Source organism: Triturus cristatus, chromosome 8 (assembly GCF_964204655.1).
Source record: "Triturus cristatus chromosome 8, aTriCri1.1, whole genome shotgun sequence".
Lineage (NCBI taxonomy): Eukaryota > Metazoa > Chordata > Amphibia > Caudata > Salamandridae > Triturus > Triturus cristatus.
In genome coordinates, this window is record NC_140591.1 from 1,538,228,814 (window position 1) to 1,538,256,284 (window position 27,471).

The 27,471-nt window shown below is 44.9% G+C and overlaps 1 protein-coding gene across 2 annotated transcripts in view; it reads right to left on the reverse strand.

Annotated features, from left to right (window-relative positions):
* The window catches only part of LOC146806082 (START domain-containing protein 10-like), a 321,747-nt gene that overhangs the window by 88,726 nt on the left and 205,550 nt on the right, over window positions 1–27,471 (reverse strand). For both annotated transcript variants that reach the window (XM_085623402.1, XM_085623403.1), the window contains 3 exons: window positions 17,477–17,624; window positions 12,825–12,928; window positions 9,893–10,010 (listed from right to left, as the gene is read on the reverse strand). In XM_085623402.1, the coding sequence (XP_085479528.1) occupies window positions 9,893–10,010; window positions 12,825–12,928; window positions 17,477–17,624 (370 nt within the window). The remainder of the gene's footprint in view (window positions 1–9,892; window positions 10,011–12,824; window positions 12,929–17,476; window positions 17,625–27,471) is intronic.

Consider the following 27,471-nt stretch of genomic DNA (forward strand, 5'->3'; position numbering starts at 1 on the left):
AAAGACGCACCGACACGAATTAAGACCTTAAGATAAAAGTGAATATGGACGTCAACAAATGCCACTAAACTTATTTTATATAAAAAGGATGCACAACCAAACACCCCTATCCTGGGTGGAACAGATTGGTGCAGGTGGGACTGGGCCTATGGTGAAGCAGTAAATGTGAATTACCAGACTCTGCCACACACAGCCTCTGCTTCAAGGCTGGGACGACACTTGCACTGTCAGCTAGAAGACTCTAGATGGTTGCTATATATATATATATATATATATATATATATATATATATATATATATATATATATATATATATATATATACACACACACACACACACACACATATACACACATATATATATATATACACATATATATATATTTATTTATATATTAAGTCAAAATGTCGTGAAGCTGTAGTTCTGACCTCCAACCACCAGAAGGCGAAGGCAGCCTATTCCAGTGCTTGGCCATAGTTCTGTCCCCCCCACCACCGGATGGCAAAGATGGCTTACTCCTGTATACCTAGTTGGAGACTGTACTTACGACTACATACATGGCAACATTTTGAAAGTGGTTCGAGGACATTTTTGAAAACAAATTGTGGGGACTGATTTTCTCCATTGTCTTACATTGAAGCAGAGAATATTTTAGGATGGAGACACCTAAAACAAGCTATTTTGGGCTTAAAAAATCGTGAGTCTTCTGCCCCAATCGGCAACTATGTAACACTGTCCTTAAAAACAGCGGGCCCTGGGCAAAGCTTGGGCTTTGACAGCAGCAGAGGTCCTTTGGGTGAGACGCACCTCTCTGGTACGAGAGTGCTTCTCCCTTTCGTTGAGCCAGGAGAAGTCGGCTCGAAACCCTGCTTTGGGTGCCAGGCCTCCTTCAGCGTCTCCAAGGGGAGATGGGTGGCACGAGATGCGACGACAGCGTGTGCGGATGCTGGCAAATGCACTCAAGGATGTGCCTGTAGGTTTCCTTCATGGTCCTCAGCATCTGGGCAACTGGAGAAGACTGTGAGCGAACCTGAAGTACACACTCTGACCTCTTGGAAGAGGACTTTATTACAGAGACAATTCGACATGATGATGTCCTCAAGCCGGCCAGATACAACTGAACTCCTGTCATTTCATACGACATGGTGATGGAGTGGGCCGTGTGTTCCGTCATTTAATGTTACGCCATTTGTCTCTAAACTTTGCAGATGAGATGGTTAGCAAGGACATTGAGGTACCCAATAACTCATGAATGGTATTCAGAGATCATGAAGTGGTTGCCATGCCTAGAGGCAAGGATGACTGAAACAGTAGACTTCTGAGGATGCTTGACTGATAGACATTCGCATCCAATGTTTTGCAAAGTTGTTAAAGATAAGTACAGCTCAGCAAGTTTTGTTCAATAGCTGCAATCCCGTCTTTTTTATCTTCTTTGACTTTCCTTAAGAATTGGTACACTAAAGATTCTTGAACGTAGTTGTATTTGACATTTAGACATGACTTGGTGATGAGAAGACATTTTAATGTCCAGCAAATAATTAAATGATGTTCAGTGCATGTAAAACTGCAGACTGAGCAAGTGTCTTTGTTCTTCAATTGTCACTCCACTAGAGAGCTCCAAACTCCAAAGGCGGAATCTTATCTGGTGCTGGTAAAATTGGAATGCAAGTAAATAAAGGTGGAAAGCAGAAGCACAGAGGACCCTGAGTGTTGAGGTGGATCAACGCTCCTCTGCGTTAACTTAGCGATGGTGTGGGTGGCGGCTTCAAACACAATAGTTAACACAGCAGTCGATACAAAGATGACCAGTCGAACAAGCCCAGTATGGCGCTAGGCACTGAGCACCTAAGCCCTCAGTCGTAAGGTTTGTCTGCTTGTGAAGGTGTGACTCTGAAGATGCGCGGCTGGCGGGTCCCCAGCGACTGACAAGTAAATATTTAAGTTAAACCAGGTACCGACATCCTGATACCAAAACAATGCGATGAGAAGAGAGATCTCAGGGACACTATTCCAGAGCCCAAAACTTGCGTGAAAGTCAAAGCAGAACGGCATCCCAGGTGGGATTCTGCCGCTCCTTGGATCTCATCCACTCCTGGCGGCTGCAGATGCTGGCCTGCTCCAGGTCTGCCTTTGGCGCTGATAGATGGAACCAGCGGCAGATGTAGGAAGGCTGCAGTCATGCACCGGAGATGTATGAAACACTGCTTCACGGTTGTGGGTACCAAAACGAAGATGTCCTACAGTTCTATGTTGGGAAGAAGCTGATCATTGCGGATCAGGAGCCGTGAAGTGATTTTGAATGCAGGGTTGGCGTGGGAGTGTTAGCAGACAAGTGAGTCTGGTGGTAGTGACGTTTGTTTCATGTGAGTTGTAAGACAGTTGTATGGCGCTCTTTTACCCCGAAGAGTCTCTCGGGGTAAAGGTCATGCCCACATATTGCTGTATTTGACCACAGAGAAATCAGGCATGTGCAGTGGAAGGTCTTGTGAGGCCGATAAAAGACATTGGAGTTCAACACCTTGTTTAGGTCTATAAAGAGGAATGAAGGCAGTGGATGCTTTGTGGCCCAGTGCAGAGTGCACATGTTCACAGGGTCTGTAAGATGTGTTGAAACTAGAAGGTCCCACAGTGCCTTGAGTACTCATCATAGTGAGGTACACTCCACTTTAAAGGAGTTATCTGGTGAATAACGTCACAATAGGTCTCAAAACCCAACAGACATCATTAAACAAAGGAGCATTCTGGAATTCCTCTTGTTGCCTGCAAATAGAACGGATTATCTTTACAATGGATATAGACCTCCCGCTTTAGAAGACTTGGGACCCCGCATGCTGTGTATGTACATTGAGGAGAATGCCCAGCATCACCCCACATGTCAGCCACCTAGATCTTTCTGCAAGGGCTATGTTACCACTGTTTGCATGTATGTAAAAGGTAAGGAGAGATGCCATGCCTTCCTGCTCGAGCTTGGCCCTCAGGATTGCTTGTATTAATGGAGGGCTCGATCGGGGTGGTGGCGTGACTATCGATAATGCAGCAGGTGCAGGGGCACCGGCGCCCACTACATCCCAATTATAGCTGTTGAGGACTGCGAAGCCTGGGCAACGCTGCTCCATTTCTCTTGATTTCATCCGGGCCTAAGGTGCTCCCAGGACACCTCTGGATAGGATTCGGGGCGGGGAATGCTACAGGAAGACAAGCGTGGCGGCAACTTTCACATTTCCTCTCTGGCGCCCCGACAATGAATGCCTCAGCACGAGGGATGGACGTGCAGGCATTGCACAGCGGCCCCTCTGCCTGCAGGCCGCGTCCTCCCGCCTCTGCTAATGGAGCTGGGGGGCGCGCGCAGTTACATCACCTCACTCCAACACGAATATAGACTTTCCCAGGAGTGGAAATCGATACACCAGCTTGAAGCGTCGTTAATAACCGGGATGTTACTAAATGTTCAGCAAGCCCTGCGTTTAACACATTTAGATGCGTGTGCCGCGTTCCATAGCGCCACATAATGACCTATAAACCGGAAGCAATCAAGCACTGAGGCTCTTACGCATTTGCTTGTGTTAGCCAGAAGAGACCCTAAGCTCTTTAATTGCAGAAGCCATTTTTGTAATCCTTGGCCACAGCGCAATGGGAAAGTGTGTTTCTATGAACACATTTGAAGGTGGCCACACTATTTTGTATTGGTGTACCTAGCAGTAACTTGTGGCAGACATGTTGTCTGATATGGTACGCATTTCCTCACGCCGAGTGTCACACCGGATTCCGAATTACTTTAGGGATTGTGCAGGCCTCTGGTGCACACCCTACCACCCACTGCACATTAGATGTGTTTAGATTCCTATTCCTCTTTTCCTTCCTCCAAATCCGCTGATTTGTGTGGGAAGGGCCACAATTGAGGGTTAATTCACTGGTGGAATTTCAGACTACAATACACCGCCATCTTTGACTCTCGACAGTGTTTTTTCCACAATGAATTAGGATCTCTTAACGTACACACCTAAATTATCCCCTATGTTAGTACAGAAATAATGCCTGTGACAGTGTAAGCGCTGGTCCGGCTTACCCGCTACCTCTCCACCTATCACCTTTCCCACAGCGTCAAAGAAGGTGCCGCTGTCTGCACTGCAGGGACCAGCAACCCCACCAACGTCTCAAGCCCCCTCACTAGGGCCAGCCTCAACGACCTCTCCTCTATACTCAACCCCTCACATTTACCTCCATGCAGCCACCTACGCGGTTGATGTACTCCTGCAACACCTGTGGAACTTCCCGTAGCAACCCACGGCATGTCATTATGCTTCAACTACCTTTCCGTTGAACACCGCACAAGATGGCAGATCAGTCCTGGGTCCATTGAACATGGTTGATTAGGACCATTGTCTCAGAGGAGGATGGTTCTCTTCTTGACAGGCACCTTCCTGCTGGCATTAGTGTGGAGGGCAGAGTTTGAGGTGCCAGTGATACCCCTCAAGAGATCCACAGGCAGCAAATGACTTATACAACCAAGATTATGCCCTCAATAATAAAGTTTATGAAGTACCCGTGCCGTCACTGCTGTAGGGGGGCTCAATATTCGACCCAGACGGGCTAACAAAGCCCATCTTGACCCAAAGAATCCACCTACACGCTCGATTACTTCATGACGCAGATTCCGCCACTCACCACTGCCTGCCACAACATGTCTGCCACAAAGACCTCCAGTTCCCCGCCGCTTATACCAGGTCAACTTGCTCCAGACAGATCTTCTCTGGTTCTTGCGCACCACCATCTTCCACATAAAAATCCAGCTCATCCTCAGCCGCTGCTGCTCCCTCCCGCCCAACAATGAGCCCACACTGCTGCGCCAGAACTCTATGTTTTTATTTTACTGCCTGAATCTCATGTTTTTATCTGCAGCCTGGAGAGCGAAGGCGGCATATAAATAGACGCCAACATGTGCGCATACATCAGTTTATTTCAGCGGCATGAGCCAGCTGGCACAAAGGAACAACAGGACATTCTTATAACTGGTTATGTATTCAGCGGCATTCATCCCTCCATAGGAAGGGGACTCAAATTCTTAGTATCAGATGAAACCTTTTCTCCTAATTAGAGACATAACACCGACACGTTTACGAAGATTCAATTAACTTGGAGTCGTGTGGTGCAGTCCTGAGAAGAGGAAGGGGTGATGTCTGTGAGAATTCCATCCTTCCTAATCAACAGACACCGTGTCCCTCCCAGGCCCACTTCCTGTCAACTTGAGCCCAGTCCTGCCCTGCCTCCCTTCTCCAACTCTCCGGCCTAGGGCCACCCGCAATCTTCCAACCCCACAAGATGAGTGCAGCAGTTGTCACTCCCAGTTCCTTGACTTTCTGCATTAATTTAGGCCTACCGTTTTCTGCCCCTTCCCTGCCCCACTTCCTGTGACTTTTCTGTTCCACTTCCTGTGACTTCACGTTTCTGTTCCACTTCCTGTCACGTGACTCTGACCCTCTAGAACAAGGTGATTAAGACACCTGAGTTTTCTTGACTGTGGCCCCGGAGGAAGGGATGATGCCGCATCCCCGTGGCATGGGACCAAACCTTTATCGACCAATGGAGTCCTGGAATATTTCAGAGCTCCTCATAGTGACACACGAGTATTCTAAGAGGTGTGCAGAGAAGAACTGTTTGCTGCAAATGTGAACCAACACAATGTGTTCAACCAACACAATCACTTCAATTGAAACAGTGCATACAAAGTGCGCGCAGACAAAGACGGTACTGTGCTGAGGGCCCCCCCCGCCGCAATGCAGGGTCTGCTGGGGCCTTTGTTATGCCACTGGAGTGGTTGTACCTACAGCAGTGTCGCCAGAAGATAGTGTGGCTCGTGCCGTCCTCCTAGGACAATGGAGGCCGCACGGGGTCTTTCCTGAGGAAGCGGTGAACGCATCTGCTCGCCAGCCCCTGGTCCTTAAACGGCTAACCAAACAGAGATCGACCGAGCGGGTACAGTAGCAGAATGGTGAAGAAGTAGTGGGCAAGCAGGGCCAGAGGCAGGTGCAGACACTAGCAACGACATTAATAGTGCAAGAAAGTTCTAAAACTGGCACAGGTGATGTAGACACTATTGCCCCTTCTTGATTCATTTTGTGATATTGTTGTGCCCTAGTCCATTAAGATATCTGAATGATTGAGGTCCATGCAGTGCATGTTGTTTACTTAATTAGTGGATTCTGAGATTAGAGCTTCATTTTCAACATCCTTGAGTGGTTCTCCTCCTACCTTTCAAAATGACACCAGTTTGTCTCACAAGCACCTCCAGGTCTCCAAAGAACCCTTCACCTGTGAATCCCCCAGCGTTCCATGCGGTTCCCGATCATCTGCGACCTCTACATGGAGTCCCTTGAGACTCTACTCCCCAAGGAAATATACAAAATTCACCAATATGCTGAAGACCTGCAACTCACAAGAAATTCTCATCTACTCCAGACATCCAGTACCTCAAACGCTGCCTGCACCCCATTGAGACCTGGATACCTAGCACTTAGCTACAGCTCCACCCCACCAAGACAACATTCATGCTACTCACCAAGAACAACGAGCAAGCAAGACAAAGTACAAACCTTGCTCAATGACCTGAATCGTGACAGCTTCACACCCAACATTTCACCTAATGCCACTCTTGGAGAACAACCTCACACCCAAGGAAACAAAGATGATTGGTACCAGCTCTCTCTGCCGAAGAAAGTCAAACCCGCTCTTCATGAAATTAACTTCAAAAATGCTGTTCAAGACCCTGTACTCTTGCCTCTGGATGGTGCCAATGCCCTAATCCACTCTGACACTACTTCGGGGCATCCTGCACGCCACTGCATGTCTCATCCAGGGCCAGAAGAAATATGCGAACATCGCCCTCCATCCTGATGAAACTCCACTAGCTTCCCTTGCTGGCCCACACCATCTTCACAACCAGCTGCATCTGCACCGCGGCCAGTCTGACTGACCAGCTCACCACCCGTGGTGGCTCTCAGCACGCCAGCAGCCAGAATACCGTAAGACTGGAGACACAAAGTATAAAAACAAGTCAGTCCTTGCCCATCTATGCATCCCGATCTGGAGCAATCTCCTCATATCCTTCAGGACTGCCCCTACCCTGCAGCATTTCAGAAAAGAGTTTAGAGTTTAAAGAACATTACATCATGATGTAGCGGCAGCCAACAAACCAACTCCTCCACTAAACCACCTGCTGAATGTATCCTTGCCTTTTTGACCCTGTGCTGTGCTCCATCTAAGGGCAAGCTGCACAAGTACCATATACATACTTGCACCTTTATATTCTTGTGGGCAAATCCTAAGCCCCACATTCAACTCCCTGCCTGACGGGATCAAATAAACACCGGAATGTTAAGGCGTTAAGCGACCTCTGGATACCTTTTGTGATGGGCCATATCATGTCAGAGCCATAATACATATTCGTTGCCGTACTCCACCTTGTTTAATGTACTGGCCTGTCTATAGCTGCCTTCATAATTTCCATACTTTTATGTACAAAGGCAAATTTACACAATACAATCAAAATATGAAATATAACCAAGCAAGGAGGTTCGCTCCAGAAGGGTTGCTTGGGAAGAGGAGTCATCCACATCTCCTAAAGGCAATGAGAACCAATGGCCTACGAGCAGGCGATCCTTGCATTTTGATCTTCTTGGTATTGGGTACAATCGAAAAGGGATCAAGTAAGATTGGGTTGGTCTACAGAAGACTATAGGCTTGGAATGTAATATTGCAAATGCATTATTGGCAAGGCGCTCCCTCGAGTCATCAAGAACCCTGAAATCTACCGCAGTTGTATTAGCGTGCGATACACCGAGTACAAAAACGTCAAACACTGAAAATCACTAAAGGAAATCAATGTTGAAAATTCTGCCAGATGAAGTTGTTTGGAAATTAGTAAAGAAATGCGGCTCCATAAATCTTAAAAATGTGTACGTCAAATATTGCAAGGGTCACACAAACCTTATTGAAAATATAGTCCTTTCCAATTGGCAACGCCATAATGCCGAGTGGTGATGCCTATTGAAAAAAAGTTGCTCATGAAGATTAATGATGAAAGGGTCTTTGCATTAATGTTCCACAGTCATCTGTCATATAATAAGTCTTGCATAACATGTATGATACAAAGTCATTAGCTAGGGTAAAGAATCAGTGAACGAATCAATAGAACCTCAAACTATGAAGTTATAAAAATGCATTAACTCTTCCGCAACGAATACACTGCCTCGCAAGCAAGGAGGTCAACACTTTGATGGAAAACTTCCACAAAAAAAACCTAGAAATTAAAAATAAATTAAAAGAACATTTTGAATCGAATGTAACACTTTTGTAAATAAATCTACTACTTGAGTGAAGGAATTCAGCAAAGCTGCAAGGCCCAGTATTCAAACCAAGAGTAAACGTTTGCACCTGGTAGAGTTTCCCAAAAATAGTATCCAAAGTAGAAAGGAGTATTCCCTTCTAACAAACCTTACCAATACCTACTGATTCACAGTTCACATTTACCTCACAATAATTGGAGATAGCACTCCAAAACTGGGAAGCATGCCTTTTTGTTTGTGTCTTCTTTTGTTTAGGTCTGACCTAGAGACAACTTTAATGTTTTGAACACTTATGTTTTCCAAAACAAATAATTATATAGCTCTTTCGTCAGCACCTTCATCCATCGGTCTATTCGAATACCATTCACATTTACTTTTGCCCACCAGGGCCTAAAATATGGGGCAATAGGTCAGTCTAACTTTAGCAATTGGCTTTCTTCACTGTGAGTGACAGCAATATGTTCTTGCACATGAGCACATCTGCCTAAAAAGTAATCCACTTCAGTGCGAGGGCTGGTAAACATGCATGTCACCTTTAGAAGACAGTATGTTTTTGTTGACATACTCTTACACTTTTAATGTGCATTGTATATGTTTGCAAAAGAAAATAGAAACAAATCACAGGCTTTCCATAGCCAGACCTATTGGCTTTGCCTGTGCTTGTTTATATTGGGGCTTCTGTGCAAGAAATGTTTCATACTGATAAGCAAGCAGTACATCAAAATCTGAAAAAATAGAGGAATGCAAAACGTGATTGTATCGATAGAGACACTGAACATTAGGACGTGTGTATCTAACAGGCTGTGAATGAGATCTTCTGCAATTGCCCCCTGGACCATTCGGCGAATGATTACAACTGACGCACAACGCAGCCGTACCGTTTTATACAAGTCACATTTACCATACGCTTCAACAACCGCTGAAGATTCTTGTTTTTATAGGATTTTTTCAATAAATGATATTCTGTTACTGGTGCTGCCCTGTGTGGCTACGTCAGTCCTTTCAGACTGGCCTAGCACTAGGTGTGCAAGCTTTGGTGTAATGACAAATGATGCCCCTCCCCCCCACAGAATGGGATGTGGGGCCCCTCAGTTTCCCAGATTTCACAGATATTCATTGGCCTTGGTCTGAATGGGGGCCCCATGAAGCACTTCGGGCCATCGGAAGTGTTGCACCTCACCTCTCCACGTTGCGGGGGCTGTAAAGCCTGCAGTACGCCCCGGGTACACGCAATAGATAGTCGATCAGGTTTTACCCATAAGAGTACATTAATAAGTTAAAGTCTGGTATTGGGTCAAAAAATCAGAAACTGGGGTATGTAGCAGGGACAGCACGTTGAGTGGAGACATCTCAATAGTAAAGGTGAGTTTCACTCAGGAGTGGGCCACCACGTGCAAGTGATAAGCCAACAACCACTGGAAGATTCCCCAGAGAGCTTGGTGGATGTGAATTCCAGTTTACCCATTAAAAAATTATTTTAACTGCATGTGGATCCCTTGCAAAGCAGGCGATTACACCAATGAAATGCACTGAAAACGGATGCACTTACCTTTTGGGTCTACCTGTGCCAGGTAAGTGAGGACACAACTCTTGGCTCCTTTGTTCTCAATCAAGTAGCCAGTCTGGATCGACACAGCCCTCACCATATCTTTCCTTGGAGGGTATTTCTGTGAAAAGGGCAAAACATTTCCTTTAACTTCACAGCACAAGACCAATAGGCGCAGCATTACATGTTTACTCATAAAAGAATGCTGTAACTCGAGTGGATTGGGAAAACGTTGTTGCTTCTCAACATTCACCTTTCACCTCACCAGAGATGGCATCTGTTGTTGCTGTCAAAATCTAGCGGCAGCCATTTTGGGAGTAGGCCTGGGCGTGAAATTCTGCTCTGCTCGCAGAGTTTTCCCCACTCTGCGTAGCACGCAGAGTTCTGAAAAACTCTGCGATACTGAGTTTTTGCCTCGCTCGCGCTCGCCGATATTAAGTTGGCAAGCGCGAGCATGGAAAAGCTCACTCCAGACCACCTCCTGGCGAGATTCATCAATGCAGCTCGCGGCAGGTCGCTACCGCCCACGTTGAGAACCCTTCCGTTCGTGTTGAGGAAGCTGCCACTCGCGTAGAACATCTACTCGAGCAGTAGAAAGAAGCAGCGTCCTCTTGTGCTGCACGTGGTGCTATTCGTGCTGATTTTACAGTGCAGGACAACACCCAGCGCTAAAAATCAGCGCAAATGATTCATGGCACTATAAGAGTAGCCCAAACCATGGGATTTTCACCATAACTAGACTATGTTTGACTGATGGAAGAGCCTTCAAATTCAAGAACACAACATATTTATGTCCCCTTTTCTTTCTAATGTAGGTATGCTGCAGAGTGCAACATCTTTAGCCATGTTTTGGAAAGAGCCCTTTACTTGGCTATGCAGAGTTCCTCTCATACCTACAACTTTTTAAGGAATTTCTGTTTCATTGGATCAAAATCCTCACAAAGCACCGTCCGTACCCCGTTGAGTATCGGGCTGCTATAAACCAGAACCCATGGATCATCACTGCGCAACTGTGGAAAATTATAAAAAAAGACCCACAAAAACCGGGAATATGGAGGTCTTTTTTAAGAAATAGGATGATGGCTAGACTCCAAGAGGAATAGGTTTCCATCCGTAGATTTGTGGCATTTCTCAGCTATTAGTTTAACATTTTATGTACAGACCGTCACATCCAAATAATTCACAACCAACTTACTAAGGCTATGTTTGTTCTAATCAGACAGTCAATCCTTTTCAAATATTAAAAAAAATTAGCTAAGAACCCCTTCAGTATCTGCCACACCATTTAAAGATGAGCTATGCATCTACACTATAATGTCCGGAACGGAGGTCTCTTGCAGACCAGGATCGCCCTTAAAATCCATGGCTCCGCCTGGCCTCAGGTGTGAGCGAAGTGTTAAGGAAAGCTTTTTCATACAGGACGAATGGCTGGGAGAGGGATCTGAGTGGAACTCACCAATCTGTGCATGAGCTCTGGGCGGGTCCCTACTGCCCTGGAGAGACGCCCGCATCCACATTTCCATCAGCACCAGGTATAATGTGCCTGAGCTGCAACTCGTAGAACTACGGTACTGGACATATATCCATGCCATGTCCTAAATGGATATCCTTTTCTTTCCCTCTTATCTGCCCGTCTCCCTTCTAGGATAATAGTGGTACGGAGTCACACAAAGAAACTGCGCTTCCTTCAGTAGTGTACATATGTCAACAGCCACTCCTAGGTATGTCAAACTGAATAGCAATGACTGGGCCTTGGATTTTGGGGTGCTCCCTTCATTCAAGCGCATCCTTCAATAGCATAGATTGGAAAGGAACCAATTCATTCTTTGAAGCAGCAGCCTTAGTAATGATAATTAGTTGAACATTGCTAGCCATTTTGCTTGGCTAAATTCTTGGTGCAACTCAACAACTCCGACAACAAATTCTTCTAGAACTAAAAAACATAAAGATGTTGGCTGATTGCGACCCATTCTCGGATTGGACACAACTTTTGAATTCCCGGGAGGGACCGGTACCTGGTTGGGAAGGCCAACTTTGGTTCAACTAGACTGGTATCAGCCATTTCACTGCCGCAAACACAGGATGGGAAATCCTCGCGAGTGCGCGGACTGTGAATGTTTCCACTGCTGATCCCACGGGCAGTGGAGTTAAGAGGGGCGCACTGGGATGGCAAACAAGAAATAAGAAACAAGTTGAAGTGTGGGGTATGGGTGTATGACCCCCTTCCCCGTCACAAAGGAGAAAACTGGGAAAAGAGCAACAGAAAACCCCATGAAATTCACATGTAGGAATTCCTTAGCTTATAAAATTCGACCAACGTTTCTAAAAAATTACCTGCAACACAGATTTATTTGGAATGCACAAAAATGAAAGGCGGCCTCGTAATACCCCGGAAGCGTTTTTCATTTTGACACAAGTTCCACTTTGAGCTGCCATTAAGGACAACAACAAAAACTCCCCTCCCCAAGGATCCAATGGTTTATTTCAAGTCCCGCTTCAAGTGAAGCTCTGTTCTGCAAGGTGTCTCAGAAGGTTGGGGGTTGTATAACTGACTGCCCGTGGCACGTGCTAGCGTGGAACAGTCCTAAATCACTCTAAGGACATAACTTTCTGAAAGCCTCCTTGGAGCTCACACTGTAAAACCGGGTCGCCAGAGAAAATCAATTTATGGCACAGAGGAAGTACCAAAGAAATAAACGTGCATCCTTCTGTCTGTGTTTTGTGTGGGCTGTCCCTCCTTCTTTAGGGGGTAAATAACTCATATGAGGAAAGCATATTCATTTGGTAAGAGTTATTTGGGGAGATTCCTCAACAAAAAACAACAAAAATCAGAAGTGTGCAAATGAATTCCTTACGGAATCGGTATATGTCCCTTGAAAAACCCATAATTTTAATCTTAAGAACAGGGTACATTTCACAACACATTGACACTGACCGCGTGTTTGACGGAGTAGTTCATAATGATGTAATCCAATCCCATTGGTAACCAGGACCGCAGCGTGATGACGTCTCTGTTCTTCAAGGGTTTCGGGCACTTCCCTGGGTGAAAAGATTAGAACATATAATTACATTCCATGTGATGAAAAATTTTACTAATAGGCTAGCTAGGTCATTCTGTATGTGTCTCTTTCGGATTTGCTGAGGTTATGGGAGGGGCTTAGGGGACGATCATACGTATGGTGACCAGACAGCCATGTTTACTGCCATTATACCGGGTTTACCCCCCTGGGCTGAACTATGGGACACTCCCTGGTGGGCTTGAAACCAGGGGCTGCTTCTGGGGGTGGATCAAATGAGTGATCATCCGCTATCCAGCCTGGCAAACAGCCCTCACGGAACACACAATTTTCTTGTAAACACATGTATCCTACCCCCTAAATCCTCCCGGAGGCAGTCAGATTCACATGCAACACCCAAACAGGACACAAGGGGGGTGGTATGAACACATTTTCCAGGACTGACTTTAGCGCCCCACAGTTTTACCCACTCTAGTTTGGGGCCCCCATGAGCCTCCAGTTGTACAAACCAATTCCCAAATTCCTGCAGGTTCCTTCCAATCTGTGCCAGGCCTGCACTCAGTGCTTAATTTGAGCCAGTGGTTTAGGGTGCTCGGCACCGGTACTTAAATGTCAACACCAGCGCTGGTGCAGTCTGCCACAGGGTGGCGCGGTCTGGCTAATTTAGAGATGACCACAAAAACGGCCAATTATTAATTGAATATACATTAAAAAATGACTATTACCTGCCGCCCAAGCCATTCTTATAGCTTTGGGGACCTGGAATAGCCCAAAATGTCACACTTGTAGGAGTGTGATGGTCAGTAGTTGTGTTGTCACTATTATTGGCAGCGCTGGCAGGGGCAATGTGTGGTCGAAGCTGCAGTGGAGTCCTGCCAAGGGCCCTGGCACTTCTCTTTTTTTACAAATTAAGCACTGCCTGCACTGCTGTTGCAGGCTAAGCCCTTGAAGCCAGAACCCCTGCCACCACACTAGTCCAGGTTCTTACCGACCTATCAGTGCTTCATTAGCAAAATACAACCTCCCGCTCGACGTACATCAGCCCGTTACTGGCTGGCAGATGACCTGGAAGTAGAAACTTGAGTTGCCTTGTTGCAATGAGCCAATTGGTCTGTGTGATAAGGGAAAGCCATGCAAGGTGCCCAATGGTGTTTTGGTGCACACCGGTTCATCCAGTTGTAGAGAGGTGGTCATGTTTACCCTTTTCATGATCCTTCGGTGGCCAGTGGCACCAGTAAGCCACCCTATTCCCCTTCTGGTAGTCCAGAGGCAGGTCAGAGCTGCACCCTCACCCTCCCTGTGAAACCCCACCTTGTCACAGCGGATTAGCACTGGTTCCCTCACTCATACATTTACCCGGGACACCTCCTTAATCACGCAGGAGTACCAGGGCAGCATTCGTATACTTGCATCTTTGAAGAAATAGGACCATTTTTACAGCATAAGCACTCAGTCCAAGGGTTGTTGGCATCAAGGAAGTGAATATCAAAGCCGCTGATGTCTAAGTTGTCAGAGTGCAAGATGACAGCAGTGAAGCATTATGGGTCCAGTAATCTAATGAACTTGTGAAGGCCACCAACAGTCATCTCAGCATTGAGGTGCACGTGCTACAAAATGCACGAAGGACGGCCAGGAGTCTTGTGGTGGACACGTGAGTTTCATCTCAGCATTGAGGTGCACGTGCTACAAAATGCACGAAGGACGGCCAGGAGTCTTGTGGTGGACACGTGAGTTTCATCTCAGCATTGAGGTGCGCGTGCCACAAAATGCGCCAAGGACAGGGCCAGGAGTCTTGTGGTGGACATGTGAGTTTCCACTGAGCTGAAACTTGTACAAGAAGGTAACACAACATTGCGTTCTCAGTGGCATTTTTTATTTTATTAGAGGCATCAGTCAGTAGTATCTGGAATAGCAAAATACACACCAGGTAGTGCACAATTCCAGATGGCACCCTAGGACTTTTGCCTAGCACAATAGGGTATATATATTGTGTCTGTTACATTTGTTGGTGGCGAAGTAGGCAGGAGGTGGAAGAGGACGTGGATGGGGGTGTGGGTCAGGGAAGTGGCAAATTATTGACTGCAGATTAAAAGGGTAGGTCTGGGGTCCCTGCCTGAATTGTAGTTCTCCCTCCCTACACTGGTGTTGAGGATAGACACACAGATAGGAGAGTTTGCTCTAGACAAGGAGTCTCCAACCTTTCCCATGACGAGAGCTACTTCTAATCACTGAAAACCCTTCTGTACTCTGCTAATATAGGATTCTGTAAGTGTACACATGGGCCAATTAACATAATTACTGCCACTGAAGAATCCCAGTCCTGCCCACTGAGCAAGAGGAATTAAAATCACAAGAGGTGTATCCCAAAAGGTTTACCTCAAATCTTCAAGGAACAATGTTGTCTCTGTGCTCTTGAGTGAGAGAGAGAGATAAAGTATGTGTGAGAGAAAGAAACAAAGCGGGAAAGGGATAGAGAATGCATGAGAGAACAAAAAGACAACTTTTATGAGGGAAGAAAATGAGTCACAGAAAGGAGAAAAAGAAAGAAGAAACATTCAGAGAAAGAACGATAGGAAGGAGAGAAGAAATGAAAAAAGAATAAATATACAGACAAAAGTGAAAGAAAGGAGGCAAAGAGTGAGATAAAGAAAGGAGATAGAAAAATTAAGACAAACTGTGAAAGGAAAGAAGAGAGGGATAGGAAAAGAAAAATACCAAGAAAGAAAACAGGAGAGAAAATAAAATAAATAAGAATAGGAATGTGAAGAAAATTGATTGCAGAGAAAAAGAGTACATGGAGAAAAAAAAGAAGGAGTTGGAAAAAGAGAAAATGAGAGGAGAGGAAAGGAAATAAAGGAAGGGACTTAAAGAGGAAAGAATGTTAAAAAAAACAGCAAGGAGTGGAAAAAGGATAATTAGAGAAGTTGAGGAAGAAAGGAGAGAACAGAAAGAAGCAGGGTAAGAGAGAATGAAATAGAGAGGAAGAAAATAAAGAAGCAGAAATAATGCAATAACTGAAGAAAGAAATACGTAGAAGAGTGAATTAGGAGATGAAAGAGGAAAGAGAAAGCAGGAGCTAATCAGAAAGTGTTGAGAAAAAGTAAACACGAAAAAATGGAGGAAAAGAGGAAAAAGAAAGAAACGACAAAAGAAAAAACAGAAACTAGTAAAGAAAGTGTTTTCATAAGAGGTTAGCCTGCATTGTCTTTAAAGATTTCACAGAATGGGCAGATAGTTTTAAGTGCTGCTTTAGCTGATGAGTGTCTGTATATTTTTAAACCAGCTCGCAGGGAATTTCAATGTGTGAGCGATTGAGAGGAAGCCTGCGAGCTACTGGTAGCTCGCAATCGACTTGTTAGAGACACCTGAGACCTAGGCATGGACGTCATTTAGGGGTTACCAGGGGTCGCAGCTGCAACCCCTGGCTTTCCCCTTGCGACCCCTGCCACTGCGTTTGCGAGCCCTGGCCCTGGCCTCAGAGGTGGCAAAATCCGTGTCAGGGAGACAGGGGAAACGCGTCCTTATGTACGTTGTTTGGGGTTCCAGTTTCCCGGTTTTCTGGCTATTTTTTTTATTACACTAATAATAAATAATATTATATCCGCTTATTCACTATTATCGTAATAAAAACATGGAGTACAATTAGCAGGAAGATGGCTCTCCCTGGCAGCTGAGGTAAGTAAAAAATGCTTTTAAATGTATGTCGTGTGTAAGAGTGTGTGAATGAGTAGGTATGAGGAAGCATGTGTGAGAGTGAAAGTAAAGGTCAAATGGTGTGTGAAGTCACTTCTGCTACCCCTGGCATTTGGGTGAATTGGCGTTCATGGACCTTGGGTGCTCAGATGAAGTTGTCTTCATTTCTGTTCATTGGTGTTCCTGCATCTCAAGGCACACAAGAGTTGTGCAGCCTGTGGTGCTGAGACTGACAGAGATGAAGACATTTTCTACAAGGCACCCTTGTTTTCCAAATGTAGAGTCCTGCATAGGACGCGGTGTGTCTCAAATGTGATTTCAGGGCTAGGATCGAGTCAAGGTTAGGGTGATGAGGACACATTCAACGATTGTTGACTAGACAGACATTCACTCCCTAGGGAAAAGCAATCCAAGCTGCCCAAAAGAGGACACCGTTTCAAAAGGATAAGGAAGTTAGCAAGGGTGTTTGACATCATGAACTTTGACAGGCCCCGACACTTTAGGTCTGGCTAAAAAAAAAAGCAATGCCACTTGGTAAACCTTTTGATTAGGGATTTGCAAATGTGGTCTAAGAAACATTAGATGTAAGTGTCAAATATAAAAGCATACAACTCTTCTGCGATCCCTGATAGATCTATGCCTCGAAGTTTAACCCTGGTGATCCAAGCTCGAATTGCCTGACGATTGCACTAAATGCCCCGAGAAGCGGTAGCCATATTGTACAATGACAAGGTTCCACCCAAACCCTACATCCAAACATAGCCTTCCTCTGATGGACTAATAAATTGCTACAATCTTCTTCAACTTTTCCTCCATATTTCTCACACAGTCTCCCTATCCTTCCACAGACACCAGACAAAAAGCAGCCACAACTCACATGCGTAGTATCCGATGTCCGCGTTGACCGTCAGCTTGCCTATATCGAAGGTCTCAATGACATTGGTGTCCCACTTCTTCCGGTACTCCACGTCGTGCAGCACGTCATAGAGGTCTTCCGCTGCAATGTCCTTGCACTCCATCCTACACTGGAAGGGGCAGAGAGAAAAAGGAGAGCCTTCAACATGGGACTTGGTAATAAAACACTTGTAAAATCCACAGTCACCAGTGTAGCTGGTGGAGTCAAAGTGCGGGAAGAAGCGGAGAGCGCGACGCGTGTGGAAGAACCTAGAAAGTGATAGCTCACTCAAAGCTTAATCATTTTAACGCCAGTATCTGAGCAAGACTGGTCTTATATAAACTAGAGCTGAGAATTAAATTAGCTAGTTGTCCAAGAAAAGTCATGCAACACCGGATCCATGCCGGTCTTCATGGATAGCTCCATAAAATAAATGTACATATAATTAAAATAAATGCAACCCATGTACAGTGAAAGCAGTTATTTCGAAAACCTGACCACCACAGGAAGTACAATGAGCAACAGATCATTTTTTTGCATTCTGACTGGTGGAATCATTGATATATCACAGTACAAGAAACACAGAGCACCAAAAAAACCAGCCAACAAAGTTTCCTGGGTCTTTGCTGTTGTTTCATTAGCGCTTGGCATAGAAAACGCCAATAGGGGCATGGCCGCCACATAGCAGCAGTGAGCTGTGCAGGATGCAGCCCTTGGTTTCCCTCAGCCTTGCTCTTAAAGTCCCCTGAAGGTTTCAAAATGCATAGTATCTGCGACTGCATAAGCCCTCACTAGCGTTCAACGAGATGTCCAAGCTGGGCGGGGATCCGGCATGCACGAGGGCATTACTAGAGAGTGGTAGAAAGACTAGTGGTCAAAAACAAGACTGTCCATTTTTCACTATCTGAATGCACGGCAACCACACCAGCCTCATAGAAGAATCAGAATTCTAACTTCCTGGATATGCAGTCAAAAATGGCGGTCTTTGCAGAAAATTGGATAAAAGGGCATAAGCAAGTACATGGAGAAGGGCCCAGTGTAACAGCATACATTACTGACTGCACTGTAGAAATGAAAATAATCTTTAGAAGTTTCAGAGCTGCTTCCTGGGGTTCTACCATGATTTACCCGCATAACTGTCGAGATCAGTGGTTTATATTTTTGCGAGGATAAGTATACAGACAACAGCAACATCAAATGCAGGAACAATTTACAAAGTAACAAAGCAAGCAAAGCATCACAGCCTGGACGGCTTCTTGGTCATCTACGGGAAATCCCCTCCTATTTCAACTCAAGAAAGCTCTAAAAAGGTGGCTTTTTGGTGTTGAGTAGTTTCCAGTATGTCTTTTTTGAGAAGAAGGTTCTTTATTACGACAATATCTTTTCATCGCTTCAAGCTCTTCATGCAGCCATATGTTTGTTGGTTGTTTTAGCGCCAGGACACACTTCGGGGTATTTGTCGAGCTCTATAAAATTACTGACATAACATAATATGCATAACAGTTAAATAGACCAAGTGGATCACAAACACAAAGGAGTGATTTGCTTGGTGGACTCCATGGAAGGGAAACCAGTCAGCAGATTTAAAAGTGAATGACCATTTCAATGGGACAGAAGGCGGACTTTGCAATGAGTACAAGCAGACAGTTACACTGATCTAGTTCACTCACGACAAGCGTATTTACGATGCACTTTGTTTTAGGGAATGGAAGGAAAGACATTTTTCTAATGCTAAGTAGCCGGCACCTGACAGCAGTCGATGGAGTGGAGAAGAATACATTTAGCCTTGGATATCACTCTAGGATTTTAGCAAAAAGGTAAGGAGTAAGGACATCAGATGGAAATGAGACGAGTGGAGACATAGGAGATGGGTTGGAAGAGGCCTAAAATAGATATTTTTGTTTTGTTGAGCCTTAGAGACCATACAGTTGTCCAGTGTCTTATAGCAGTGAGGCAGGTAGAGTTTTAAATATGGAGGTGGGGTTCAAGAGGGGGGGGGGGGGGGGGGAGGGTGAAAAGCTTTGGGTGTCACCAGCCTAGAGGAGAGGAGAAGATATTCCCTCAGGAGGAGGTGTCCAGCGAGAATAGTAGCACGCATTCTAGAATAACCACTGGAAAAGAGGTGGATGAGAACAGTGAGGAGCACCATGATACAAAGCACAAACAATTCAATCATTTCTTGTACCTTTTCAGAAGGTCTTTGGCACCTTTCTCATGAGAATGCTGTTCACCTGCAATGATCTAAACGCTTCAGTTTCTGCCGGGTGTTCTATTGGTGCTTGTATACAAAAGTCTCTAAAACCTCCATATATTGGCGGAGAAGTTCAGCACTAGATGCTCACAGCTGCAAGGAGGAATCTTAGTCTCTCAATCTCATGATTTCGTAGATGGTTCAATGTGGCTTAAAAAACATGTTCAGACTTCAAGTATGCACGAGAACGTGGTTTTTCTTTGACAAATGGAGATGTGAGTCAGGATTCAATTAGCTCAGGATCGTTGAAGAATTATTGCTGATCATCTGCATTGGAAAAGAAATTCCAAAGAAGACATGGTGGCGAGGACCAGAACCATGCTTCCTTAATTAATTTCTCACAGTATATTGCGATATATTTATTACATCTGCGACCAGGATTCCAATCAATTTCAAGGAGATTTCAGATTTCAGGGAACTGTAACTATTTTTGGGGTTTTGAAAGGCCAATATCAGGACCACAAGGATTCATGGCCATTAGACACATTCTCTCATGCAGAGGGAACGATGGACGGACGACGCGAACCCACCGATTTATCCTATGTAAAACGAATCTTATTCGGACAGATCTGCGCTTACAACTACAGTCCAGCGCCTGCCTGCATCACCTACAAACCTAACCTACAAATTGCAAAGTTGCACTGATACATCACATCTCCTATTCTCCCAGTGTTATTTATTTATAAAGTGTTTGTTCCCCCTAAAGCACTATGGGGCTGAACAGAGCTGATAATAAAGTAAAAAGAGGGGCAAGAATAGCAAAGGACTAGGCAACAAGAAGTTTAGCAAAAAAACAGGAAAGGAAGGCAGTTGGGCGTGTTTCTCTAATCAAGAAGTGGATGGTTCCAGAGTTGCACACCCAGATGATGTAGAGAGCGACTTCTTGCAAGAGAAAGTTTGTGCTTCGGAGTCTCCAGCACAGTACAAAAAGGTATGGTCGTGGTAGCAGACTTCTTTTTGTGAGCAGTAAATAGTAGTAGCAAAACATAGAACTAATTAGTTGTGGCATAAACCCAATTTATTTTGTTTGGAGGAGGAATAAAAGACCCGGATAAGGCTTGTGAATTGTACGCCCCTTGCTGAATGCCTCCTATTCTGTTGTGAGGCCCGCCAGTTGTGCATTCGTACCATTTGGTAATTTAATCCATTGTTAACTGTGTCTAGAAGATTCAAAATCTTGCACTCTGATATTCAAGATAGGTCCAATGTCGCCACCCCTTTTCCCAAAGACACTTTTTCTAGAACCAACCATCTGATAGAATCTGGTGAGTGTGTGTGTGTCTTAAAGTGTTCCACTAATGGGGCACCTGGGGTGTTGCAGCGAATCCTGCTGCAATGCTGCAGTATGCGGGTCTTAACCTTTTGTCTGGTCTGTCCCACATATAGTAGATTACATGGGCATAGGATGGCGTAAATGACATCACAGGAATTGCAATTTGTGTGGGCCTTAAGTTGGATGGCGTGATGTTTGTAAGTGAAAGACTTGGTTTCGACCGCCATTTTACAGGCCTTGCATTGTGTGCATTTGAAATGATCTCGGACATTCTTTGCTTCCTTGAAAGCATGCATTGGAGGCTCTGGTATGTCTAGGTAATCTGATATGAGTTTCCAGTGTCCATTGATTGTTTTCTTGAACTCATTACTTTGTGTACAGCATGTTGTGACACAGATCATTCTGTTGGTGCTTAGTTTTTGTTGTTTAGGCATCAAAATTGTCTCTCTGTTTTGGTACCACGCTCTTTTCCTGGCTCTTTTGACAAGTCGTCTGTGGTATCCTCTCTCCGTTAGTCGATTGATAAGCTCATCTGACTCACGAAAAAAGTCTTCCTTCAAGGAGCAGTTCCTCCGGATCCGGAGGAACTGGCCAAACGGAAGGTTGTCTCTTAGGCTTCTGTTGTGATGGCTGGTATATCTCAGAAGAGAGTTTCTTTCAGCTGGCTTCCTAAATAATGTGGTTTAGAGGTGGTCTTCCAATGTTCTGATCGTGACATCAAGAAAGTCAATTGTATGTCTGTCACAATGGATGGTAAACTTTATGTCTGAGGAACAGGTGTTCAGCCACTCAAAGAACCTTTCAAGTTGTATTTTGTCGCCCAACCAGATAATTAGTACTTCGTCTATGTATCTGCGCCATCGGGAGACGTTTGCCTTGTATGGATTGGTGTTGGAGAAAATGTGTTCATCCTCAAAGTTATCCATATTATCACTTAACACCTATCCCTTCCACATTTTTCCCTTTTGCACCCAGAGCACTGTAAAGTATTGCACAAAAAACCATAATGAGCAGCGGCGTTGCCTTAATTTGTTAATGCTTTGAATACAATCGCATTAGGGGTCTTTTATCCCTCCTCCAAACAAAATTAATTGGATTTATGCCACAACAAATTAGTTCTATGTTTTGCTACTACTATTTACTGCTCACAAAAAGAAGTCTGCTACCACGACCATACCTTTTTGTACTGTACTGATTGACCCAGGTCAGGTAGTATATATGGGTTGTCCCCTTTATACTCAATACTCGGAGTCTCCAGCAGTAAGAGACTGCTGGATCAGAGTGGTCAGAGAGGCATACATAAAGAACATAGTTTGAGGACAACAAGTTAAAGAAAATTGCACTCCTATACGAATGATGTAAGATAAGCATTCACTGAGGTCGGTTAGTGAGGTCAGTGCATCATGAACCAGTGTGACAATGTGTTGGGCATCTTGGCCATCCATTAGAGTGCTACAGTTCTGACAGTCAATTAGCTGAAGCAATGCCCTGACATACACATATACATCAGAGGGAGAGAAGAGCTCTAAGCAGAACACCCAATAGGGTTTAATGGGTCACTTTCTCCCTTCTGAACCTACCATTTTTGTTATGAAGGTCATTCCCTACCATTTCTAATGTTGGCATGTTCCTTAGTAACTCGTTTCATATATCCCACATCAACCGGTCCACTTGATCATTCAAGATTTTATAATTCAACTTTCGAAGACCACAGGTCCACGTTTCCTTCCCACATTTACCGACCCTTTTTAGACCATGCTGGACCTTCTTTGATCATGCTTACAGATTCACCATCCTTCCAACCCCTGGGCTGACCTGTCTACTGTGCGATTAAAGTTAACCTATTAGGGTCTCCTTGAACATAAAAAAAAAACATCAATTCATTCTGATGTCACTTAAGCCATAAACCTTGTTTATCTGTCACACTATCACTTTTATAGACCTTATTGCGTGGGATCCCAGGCAGAAAGCGTCTACGGGTTCAGAAGCATACCATCTGCAAAAAAAGCCCAAAGTCTCCCTAGGAGTCAGAAGAAATGAAAGGTGGGTGGACTTGTGCTGAAGAGACATGTTAAAATGTGAACAAAATGGGCGGCAAACTAGAATACACCAGCCTCCCCCCATGGAAAATTACCTAATAAGAAGGAAGATCTGCCTCAGACTGTACCATCTGTCCTAAATGCCTGGGGGTAGCTGAAGATGCCTTCTCAACTTTTCTCCCTCTGGGCTCAGATTGGACTGTTGTGGTTTTCTCAGCCTTATCCTGCAGAAGATTTAATTGCTCCTAGCATACAGTATCACTAATATCCTATGATACCCGGAAAAGTGATTTTTAGTCATTAGTCTTCCTTCACTCTAGCGTTAAAACAGCAGCTTTAAGGTGGTTAAATGACTTTTATATTACAAAATTACGTTTGTTACAAATCTGAAGATTTTTCCTGGACCTCGATTATAGGTTTGATAGTAAAAACTGAAAAACACGGACATTCAGTAAATACGGATTCACTAGTGTTCAGTAAATAATCCAGATATTAGATGACATTGATTATGAGTTTTTATAGCATAAAGTGGAGTCAGTATTTACCGCAAATGTAAAATACTGAATGTGTACTATTGACAGGGTGTGGTAGATACCGAACTCAATAAATAGCACATGTACAAATCATCAGGAAGTGCCCATTTGCAGGCATTGGAACTTCTTGGAGGGAGAAAATTAATTCTAGATACCAGAAACAGCCACAACAACACTCAGAAGGCCCCCAGGACTCCCCCAAAGTACTAATTACTCCTTCCTGTGCAGGAGTGTGCTGGCATCAATTTTGTGGTGACTAAGCGCCTTGAAACAAGACAAACAGAATCCACTGCCATCCTCTGATATCACTCACCCATCAAAAGTGGGGGTGGGGGGGGGGGGGGAGAGGGGGGGGGGGAAGGATGTGGCCTTACGGCTAGGGCGGTCGACCTCAAATCCGGGGCCCCGAGTTCAAGTCTCAGCAACGAAGCTCAACATCCTGCAATTTGGGACAAATCACTTAAATCTACCGTGCCTAACAAAAATGAATATGTCCTTATGTAACGCAACTTGTGCTCATGCAAGCGCTCTGATACTGGATACCTTCGGGTCAAGTTTGTGCTATATAAAACTCCGGAACAAAAAAAAGCAGAAACCTACCAAACTCTTCAATCATGGGCTCCAGCAGGAAAACGAAGTACATGTTTATGGACCCTGAGCCGGAACTCCTAGCCAAGGAAGTTGTGAGGTACCATGACTGTCTAATGTGCCACCCCATGCAGAAGATGCCACCAAAAGCAAACAAGAACATGCCTATTGAAAGAGAACTCACAAAAGCAATCTAGTATCAACCTATGCACTTGATGTTAAGAAGGTTATGGTTCTTCTCCACCTCAGCTCCAGCTCAAGCCGTGGGAAGGAAAATGATCACCATCCTCAACATGTCTGGAGTAGAAGACGTGAAAGAAGGTCTTGAGGTCAGAGGAATGCCAGGTAAACGATATGAGAGTTGTAACGATAGTAGATGTGTTTGTAATTAAAATCAATGAGTTAAAATCATCATCATTGCGAACAGTGACTCTCTTCTGGTACTGCTGGCGTGTATTGAGATTGGACTACAACAATCATGATGCATGTTAATCTTGATGATGGAGTGTTGATTTCTCTATCGGTACGTCGAGAGCATTGTTTCACCACAGTATGACAAATGTTGCTTCTCCACAGGATCGTGGTTTGATACGGGCTCCAAACTCTTGTCTTTTTTAGGTCGTCCCGGCAGACAGCTTCACTATCTGTTGCAGAAGATCTACTGTGAACAAATCAATACAAAGAGGGGGCAGCCATCTTTGAATGTGTTTTGAAACAAAAGAAAATTAATTTAAAAATTGCTGCTGCACCTACAAGTACATAGACGGCGACCATCTAGGAAATGACAAGCATTGGCAAAGTCAATAGTTTTCCCAGGTAGGACCAGTGGCTTTGCCAATGCTTGTTCTGTTTGCCAATATCAAAACCACTTGAAATGTTTATTTAAACTCAGTTCCATATCCTTCCAGAAAAGGGTAGTACTCCTGTTTAGGGGTTCCAAAGCTCTGTTTTAATTTACTCTTGTTTCTCGAATTCACCACTAATTCTTTTTGCATTCCGGAGTAGCATACTACTGGCCGAAAAAGCACTTTGTGCCTCGCCAGGAGTAGTAAGCACTATATAAATAGAACTACCATTGCAATTTCTAGGCCAATTCACTTCCTAACGGGCAGCACATCGAACACCAGTTCCACAGATTGTTATGTCCACTAGGACAAGAGCGTAGGGTCAGAGCTGCCGACTTTGGAACTGGGGAACCAGGTTCGAGTCTCGGCGTCGGTTCAACAATCTGCGATTCTGGGCAAATCGCTTAACCTCCCCGTGCCTACCAAAAAATGAATGTGTCCTTGTGTAACGTAACTGGTGCTCACGTAAAGCGCTCCAACACCTTCGGGTCGAATTCATGCTATATAAAACTACGAAAAAGAAAAAAAAAAAAATCACCCAGTTGCTACCACCCTCAGAGTCCGTTTACTCTCTGAACACACCGGCCGCCATATTTGTGCATCACTCAGCTGCCCCATCTGTAACATTAACTATAACCAGGGCTTTAAGTGGGCCGGGTCCTGCGGTGCTCAGTACCGGCACTTTTAAAAAGCAGGAGGTGCTGAGACGGGTCACTAACGGGCTCTCCATTTTTACCCTCACCCTCAAGGTGCAAAATAAATCTCAACTCTGCAGGGGTCCCACCCTTCACTGCCTTTGATGCAACTTCAAAGAGACTCGTTGTAGTTCTTTCACAAAAACATCATTTCAGAACTGAAGCATTTTCAGCATTCTATACAATGAAGCCATAGTTGTTGTTAATTTATCTTATGCAGCTAACAACCACTGACAAAGCCAATAGCCCTGGCTTGTTGTAGGTGTAAATTTACTTGCTGTATTATATATCTGGATGCCGTGACAGAAACAGCAAAATACCAGGCGGGCTATGCTAAGCGCAAATTTTTTGCCACGTCCTAATTACAGCGGCCCGCCCCGTTGGGAGACGACCCCCCAGTTTTTTCATCCGAGTTAAAGGCATGAATATAACTGCAACATTTTAGTACCCTCGCACAAACATTAAACAAAAAACGTCAAAAGTAGTACTAATTAAGGAAACATTTTAATTAATGACCGCCCAAAACAGTGCAGTCCGAAGGGCTGGTGACGGGACGCTGGGGACATTGCATACTGTTAGATCTGCATCGACTGAAACCACTTCCACCCAGCTGCACGCCAGCGACCTCATTTCAAAATCCATTTATAATGCCCTTTTTGGTGACACGCTTTATAATCAAATGGTAAACTAATTTGCTCTAATTGTGACTGCATATTTATGAACACGTTCCCACCAAATCAATTCTCAGAAGGGGTGGGACGTGCCCTGTAAACGGCAGCGCGTGCACCAGCCAGGGGACATTACACGAGGCCACGAGACTGCTGCACTGCCCACGCCTGTAACACCAGGATCACTTTCTAGCCCCCAGGGGGGCTAGGGGGTTAGCTGAGGGATTTTATTGTTGTCGGGAATTGATCCAGTCATGCTAATAACACCATCAAGTATGCATTTATGCAAATTATTACACATGGATTAACTTCTGGTTGTAAGCTGTACCTAGTTTCCTGTTTATGCTCTGGGGTTGCCCTTTTGACTATACTCTAAGCACTATGAGTTCCTAGGTTCGCATACAGAAATTCAAAGCCATACACTAGAAGGTTGTGAGATGGATCAAAGGAGGCTGGTGCTCCAACAGTGTGGCTGCTGGAATGTAGAGTTACAACCTCTTTCCATGCTAGCAGGCCACCATGCTTCCTAGCCCTGGTCTAAGGCATTCTGGGAGATGTAGGCTTGTTTTGCTTTCGTTTAACCAATGGGAGTAACCCACCCGATAAAGGATGGAACAAAAAAGCCTAGAAATACATGGTGTTTCTCAGACTCGAAGTGGCAAACCAACTCTTCGAAGATCGATATACAGTGACCAGAGAGAGATGACCAGGACCACAGATGACCAAGGTCATCGGCTTCTGCAGCAGCGCGTTCCCCCGCAGCAGGTGCACAAATAAGCACACTCCCCTCTTCTGAGGTCCGAAGGAGAAAGCACCAAGTAGGCTCCGTGGTGGAGCATCCAGACACTATCACGCGACGCTCAACTCACCGTCAGGAATGGAATGCTGTCGTAGGTGCGCTCAACCAGAAGGAGCCGCTCTCCACCTAAAGAGAGTGAACTACCCAGAGATAATGCTGTCGTAGGTGCGTTCCACCACAAAGAGCGACTGTCCACCTAAAGACGGAGAACTACCCAGAGATAGTGCAGTCGTAGATGCGCTCCACCATAGGGAGCAGCTGTCCTGTCTACCCAGAGATAGTGCAG